This window comes from Lates calcarifer, linkage group LG15, assembly GCF_001640805.2.
Source record: "Lates calcarifer isolate ASB-BC8 linkage group LG15, TLL_Latcal_v3, whole genome shotgun sequence".
In the NCBI taxonomy this organism is placed as follows: Eukaryota; Metazoa; Chordata; class Actinopteri; family Centropomidae; genus Lates; species Lates calcarifer.
Genome location: NC_066847.1, coordinates 9,913,593 through 9,920,329, shown reverse-complemented (window position 1 = coordinate 9,920,329; position 6,737 = coordinate 9,913,593). Strand labels below are relative to the sequence as shown.

The 6,737-nt window shown below is 38.3% G+C and overlaps 1 protein-coding gene across 2 annotated transcripts; it reads left to right on the top strand.

Annotated features, from left to right (window-relative positions):
* The first annotated feature begins 96 nt into the window (after positions 1-96).
* Positions 97-6,586, top strand: cldc1 (C-type lectin domain containing 1). Of its 2 annotated transcripts, none has more exons than XM_018672414.2 (6): positions 97-560; positions 1,304-1,414; positions 3,580-3,708; positions 3,817-3,968; positions 5,138-5,259; positions 5,595-6,586. In XM_018672414.2, exons 1-6 carry the CDS (start codon positions 470-472, stop codon positions 5,755-5,757), a joined length of 768 nt encoding a protein of 255 aa, XP_018527930.1. In that variant the 5' UTR covers positions 97-469; the 3' UTR covers positions 5,758-6,586. The 2 variants fall into 2 exon arrangements, with proteins under 2 accessions (XP_018527930.1, XP_018527929.1); XM_018672413.2 differs by having other exon boundaries at positions 100-560; positions 3,814-3,968.
* Positions 6,587-6,737: the final 151 nt, after the last annotated feature.

The following is a 6,737-nucleotide window of genomic DNA, read 5'->3' as shown; positions in this document are numbered from 1 at the left end:
GTCATCTATCACACATCTGTCCAGATGTTTTAGGAGTCAGTGGTTCACTCCAAACAGAGCCTAGGAGTGAAGACATTTCTGGGCTTGTGCAATATGTTGCAAGCTGACAGTGAAACCAGAGCAACAGGCAGAAATTCCCAACACAGAGCCAATGAATTCAGAGAAAAAACCTCCCACTTTTGATTTTCCTCCTTTTTCTCAAAACACTTGAGAAAAAGATGAAATTTTGCAGGGGGCTGAAGGTACAGCATATTTTAAATACATGGTGTTTCTCTTGGCATATTTGTTTAACACTGCAGCAGTGTGGCAGGCAGAGGACCATGCATCCATAACTCAACCAGCAGGGGCAAATTTAATTTCAAGGAGAAATATTGCTGCTCTGGTGAGGAGATACCAAAGCCTTTAGGGACCAGAGGAGGTACAGTGTAAAGAGAGACAAAGCGAGAGTGTTAACAAGGACACTGCAGACATGGAGGAGAGAGGAACCTACACCGGTCTGCAGGAGTTCACAGAGGAGCCGACACCTGGAGGGAACAGGCCCATCCTCGAACACAGCAACGGTATTTTCTTTATATACTGTATGTGGCAAAGATATTGAGAGATCTGAAGTGTGGCTAAACACTAAGTACATTTACTCAAGTACTGTACTCAAATACATTTTGAAGGTACTTGTTCTTAAATTATGCCACTTCATGCTTCTACTCCACAACAGTTTATAAGGACATACTATAGTTTTTACTCCACTACATCACCTGACAGCTGTTTACATACAGAACGTATTATTATCTTATAAAATAGCATTTACTGTTACATATTAAACTACCCAGCATTGTGTAAACTGGCTAAATTTGGCTTCACATCAGCTAACCTCAACATTATTTCTAGTAACAATATAAAGTGTATGCAAACATTCTGCTGAATATTTTTACTACTTAAAGTATATTTAGCTGATGATACTTCTACTTTTGCAGGGTTTTAAATGCACTACTTTTACTGTTAATGAAATATTAATGAAGTCTGGTGTTGCTACTAAGTAAACAATTTGAATAATTCTGCTATGTATGTGTATATATTTAAATTTGTGTGTATACGTGACACTGCGAGACTCATAAAGAGAGTATCCACTTGACCAAACTTTCAGTAGACATTTTATCCTTTGGGAACTGTAAATGTTTCGATGCTAAATTCTGGTCAAATGGTTCTGCTCTGCTTTTAGTCAAAGTCTGCACTCAACACTACACCAGAGGATTAAAAATGGTGAATTGACAGTGACCACACTGTGGACTGTTTTGTTTCTAATCAGGCTCCGGGGGACTGAAGCGGGGCATTGAGTGTTTGAGGAGTCAGACGGCTCTCCTGATACTTATTGGCTTTTTGGCCTCCATCTGCGCCAACATCGCACTCACTGTGCTCTGTAAGTACAAACACTGTCTTACAACCTCCTGTGTTTCCTGCCCTCCAGTCTGAGCATGTATATCTGTCTGTCTGTCTCTAGGTTTGCAAGTCTCCCTCTATTTCCTCAGTCTGGCTGATTATTCTCTCTTTATTTCAGCTCAGTGTGCTTTTGGACACCTATAATTGGCAATAAAAAAGATAAAGCGCTCTCCCCAGTCCAGTGAGGGTCATGTAATAGAAAAAGCACAAAAGTCCATAATTGTGAAATATCTTTCCTGCAGGGCCAACAGTCTCTGGCAGCTCAGCCTGTTAATGTGCTTGTGAGGACACTCTCTCATTTAAAACAAACACCACTGGGGCTGTACGCTCATGATCTATCACCACCACCACACACACGCACACATATTCAAAGACACACACACACACACACACAGAATCTATTGAGTACAATTTACTATCTGAAAATGATGACTTGCATGTCTTGAAACAAGAGAAGGAAAAAACACTTTATATGACAATTGGACTTGTTAAATATTGTGAGACTCTTGATAGAGAAATTATTGATTTTATTCTACTTTATGAGTATAGCATAGATGTGTATGTTATGGACTGTATCATGATAAATTAACCAATATTCCCAACAGTTAAGTGTTACTATTGTGGGTCAGACAAGATATACAGTAGATGTTACAAAGCTGTATATATATAATATATGTATGCTACATCTACTCTCAGTAACTTACACACACAAAATAAATGTTTTCACTTTACTTGGGTAAACTGCTCTCTATTTGCTCTGTAATGGTGGTAATAGTGGCACAGTAAATCACACGTACTGTATAAAAAAATTGCATATTTTCAGGTGTAGATACTTCTCATAACATGCTTCACCTTTTTTATTAACCACATTTAACCACATCTGCAGGGTCACCAGGAAATGGTAGTTTGCTGGTAGTTTTAGTTAGAATTGAATTGCACATCTTTACAATAAGTACTAACTGTGACGTGATTCACTAACCACAGTGAAAGAACTTACAGTTAATCAAGGTACAACACTGTAAATGATCTCACGCTAAGCAAGTTCCTCAACTCTCAGCTCCTCACCAATACATTCGAACTCATTCTGAGATGTTGTTTGTGTCTATGTGGTGTCATTATGACGGTCTCTCTTGATAAAAGCCAAATAAATATATGTCCATTTTCTGTATTTATAACTTAAATTACATCAATTACTCTTCTCAGAAAGCATTACAGAGATAACTTTAATGTTTTAATAGGCAAAGGGGAAGTGGCAACATAAACAGAGGGAACACAAATGTGGAAAAATAACTGCCGATGAAACCAGACTAAGTTCACATTGTAAATGATAATTTCTTACAGCCGCAAGGGAGCTCATATAAACTCAATTATTCCAGCAACAGCAGCAATAAAGTCTTAGAGATATTCACAAACTGTACGGAGGACTATCATATGTTTGAAGAGGGAGACGTTAGTGGTGGATGAGAAAACACAACAGCATGAAAATTGTATTAGTTTGTAGTCATGCTTTTGTAGGTGACAACGTCATACCACTTTAGTCCAGACTGAAATATCTCAACGACTATTGGATGGATTTTCATGACATTTTGTAATGTAGTAGTCCATGGTAGTCCATCTGTCTGTTCCATTCTAGTGAACACAATATCTCACAAATACCTTGAGGTAATCTCTCCGAATTTGGCACAAATATTTACTTGGACTCAAGGATGAGCTGATTATTGTTGGTCAATGGTCAAAGATCAAGGTCACTGTGTGTTCTCAAAACACATTTTTGGCCACAACTCAAGAATTCAAACGCTGATTATGACAAACTTAAACTCAAATGCATAAAAAGATAAAATTATGAAGTTATTACATTTTATATCCAAAGGGTCAAAGGTCAACTTCACTGCGACATCATAATGTTCTGCAAATTAACACTCTTCTACTCTCATTATTCAATGCCATAACTCAGGAACAGATGAAGAAACTGTTACCATATTTCCTGTAACTTGCCACAAGGCCATACTTCTAGTTTTGTCCACACTTTATGACCAGATACCTCATCAGCCTTTGCTGTAGTTCATTTTTAGTGCCAGTTTGCTAATGTTAGCATGCTAGCACTCTAAACTATCTATCTGTCTGTCTGCCTATCTATCTTCTCAGTGATTGGCAGGCCAGAGCCAGGTGCCTCCCTGAACTCATCTCCAGGTTTCAAACTGAACTTGATGCAGAAACGTTACATCCAGCTGTGTGAGGACTACACCGCCCTGGGGCAGAAGTGTTCAGAGACAGGTGGCAGGATGTAGATCAAACATTTGCATGATCCCCATTTCCTGCTGTCTTTGATTGAGTGTTCCCCTCCTTCTTTTATCTTACCCTGCCTCTCTCATTAATTAGCAGTAAAGCAGTGCAGCGAGTGTCCTGCAGGATGGCTTCATGTTGGGGATCAGTGTTACTATTTCAGCAAGGACAAGCTGGACTGGCTGAAGAGCAGAGACAGCTGCGCAGAGATGGGAGGCCATCTCACCATACTGCACACCATAGAACAGCACGTATGTGTGCTAATGTGTGTGTGTGTGTGTGTGTGTGTGTGTGTGTATGGAGTGTGTGTGTCTATGAGGCTGAAGTGAGGACAACTTATCAGCAAACTTCACAGACAGACATGAACACTTTTTCTTTGGAGCCCTGCTGACCGGCACAGGTGTTCCACATTCCCCTTAATTGGGTCTGTTACTGTGTGCTGTCCACAAGAGAAGAAAACTAAAGGCATGAGGGCAAGTGTGTGTTTGTGTGTGTTTGTGTGTGTGGGTGTATGTGTGTGTAAAGATGGGGAATATGAAGACATCTTTGCAAGGCAAGGTCATTTTATCTGGTCTATTTCTGCAAAGGCACAGTTTAAGATTAGATTAGATTTAAGTCACAGGCACCACACACAGTGTAAGACAGTGTGACAGTGAGACAGCACACACCAGGAATGTGAAACTGAAGCAGCTACATGGAATTCAGCCATTATTGATTTTATTATTTATCCCTGTGCTTTCTGTGCTTTTCTTAATGTGACATATCAAAAAGCCTATCTATAATCCAAATATTAGCCAAAAAAAAAGTGTCCAAACTACCAGCAAACAATCAAGTAAATCAAGTTACACTTTCATATCAGCCTTTGTATACATTGAGTTCAGTAATGCAACAGGCCTTTCTCACAGAGGATATTCTGACATGTCATAGCAGGAAAAGCACAGGTGTAAATAATAAAAAGAATGATGGCTGAGTACCATTTAGATACTTCAGTTTCAGGGTCCTGGTATCGTGTGTGCTGGCTCACTGTCATGACTTAGGGGACATTTGAACAGAACAGTCATTGTTATTGTTGTTAGTAACACCTGTGCTTTTCCTACTACAGCAAGTCAACATGTCTGTGGAGAAAAAGGCCTATTAAGCATGTACAAATACCTTATATTTATATGTTCATTTTGAATTTTCAGTTACACGTTGGGTCTTTAAAGTGTTAAAAATGTGGATTTGGTTGGAGTTATTCCTGTGTTCCCAGGAACAACAGATACCACTTATGCTTGGGTTGCCACAGCAACTGAAGATCCTTCCCACTATAATAATAATACAAGAAAAATGAAGTGTGTGTCTTATGTGGTTCAGGGTTAGGGGCCAAGGAATGCATTATGATAATTTTGTACAAACGTAAGGGTGTGTGTGTGATTTCTAGGATGCTCTTGAGAAAGAGGCCAAGAGAACTGGTGGATTTGATTACCACTTCTGGATTGGCCTATCTGATATTGAGAATGAAGGAGACTGGAGATGGGTGGACAACACAACACTGCAACACAAGTAAACCATTTAAAATTTGATATCTAATGCATGAAGTTGTTTAAGCTACATTTGTTTTAAATGTTAGTAATGAAAGTAATAATGAAAGTATAGTAATGAAACTGTCCAGGAAGATTCACAACATCAGCATCAGTGTAAAACTGGTAATTTCACAAGGCACACACTATCCATTCCTGTATCAAAACCCTACATAAACCAGAATTCAAACATCTTATCAATAAATTAAGGACTTGGGTGAGGTCAGCTTGTTTTTCACTTTTGTCAGAGACGTTCACAGCTGTTATTTATAGCTTACCCTATCTATCCTACTTTCCTGTGCTCTCCCTCTGTCGCAGATACTGGGATCAGTGGAGCTCAGAGCCAGATAACCACCAGTCAGGAGGGGAACATGGAGAGGACTGTGCCACCTTGGACAGCCACGCAAAGACATGGTTTGATGTTCCTTGTGATCACATTTATAAACGAATCTGCCAGATGGATGCCCTTCAGCTCAACTGAATCCCTGTGCAGCCAAAAACACTGCACAACTGGAAAATCTGGAGGGTAATGAAAGAAGATCCTAAAAGTAATAGTTACATAAAATTGTGATTACAGAAAATAAAACTGATGTTTGCAGACCAAAAAAAAAATTTTTTTGTGACTGCCAGCATATGCACAGAAGATCTTTTTTTTTTCCTCGAAGGTAGTTGCTGAAACTTTGCACATTTTCTTGAAATACCACTTAAAGGAAATAAGCAGGAAGTCTCACAGTGGTGAGAGATGTTAACTGTACTACTACACACCTATTCTAAAGTGAAATTCAAAAGAAAATGTATGTACGTGGATGTTTGTTTGTAAGATGTTATGTAATATTGTAAAAAGCTGGTGTCAGGTGACCTTTTTTTTCTTTTTCTTTTCTTTTCTTTTCTTTTTTTTTTTTTAACAGATAATTAGTGTAAAACTCAAATTGGTTTTGAGATGTTTCATACAAATGACCATTGTTTGAATGTTTCAGTATACTGGTCTGACATTTGAAAAACACCTTCCTAATGCAATGAAATGACCATGAGTGCTATTATTATACTGTTCTATATCTGTCTCTGGTGTTCATCTTTGGGAGAAATTTGTGCAAATTCACATCTTAAAACTGAGCTGAAAAATATTTCATTTTGGTATTGTGGTTGTTTTCTCTATAACTGTTATGTTTATGAACTGTCTTACTTCTCTGCAATATTCCAGACTGTGCGTGACAAAACGGTGTGTGTGTGTGTTTTTTTTAAATGATCTACCTTTTTGTTTTCTAAAGTATAAAATACATATTTGAATAAAGTACACACAGTATAACCTACTGACAAGTTGACCAGTTGAGTCCTGTAGCCTACAATACAAACGAAAAGTGGGTACCACTTCCTATTAATCAGATGAAATTAATGGCTTTGTTATTATTGATTAATAAAGAACTATAAACTATTTATAGGATCAACTTTTGGATTTCCAGA

Bases quoted from the DNA above. Each gene is read 5' to 3' on its own strand.
- cldc1 (XM_018672413.2), top strand. From the start codon at position 470: ATGGAGGAGAGAGGAACCTACACCGGTCTGCAGGAGTTCACAGAGGAG. The intron at 3,969-5,137 runs GTATGTGTGCTA...TGTGATTTCTAG, and splicing joins TGCACACCATAGAACAGCAC to GATGCTCTTGAGAAAGAGGC. The intron at 5,260-5,594 runs GTAAACCATTTA...CCTCTGTCGCAG, and splicing joins AACACAACACTGCAACACAA to ATACTGGGATCAGTGGAGCT.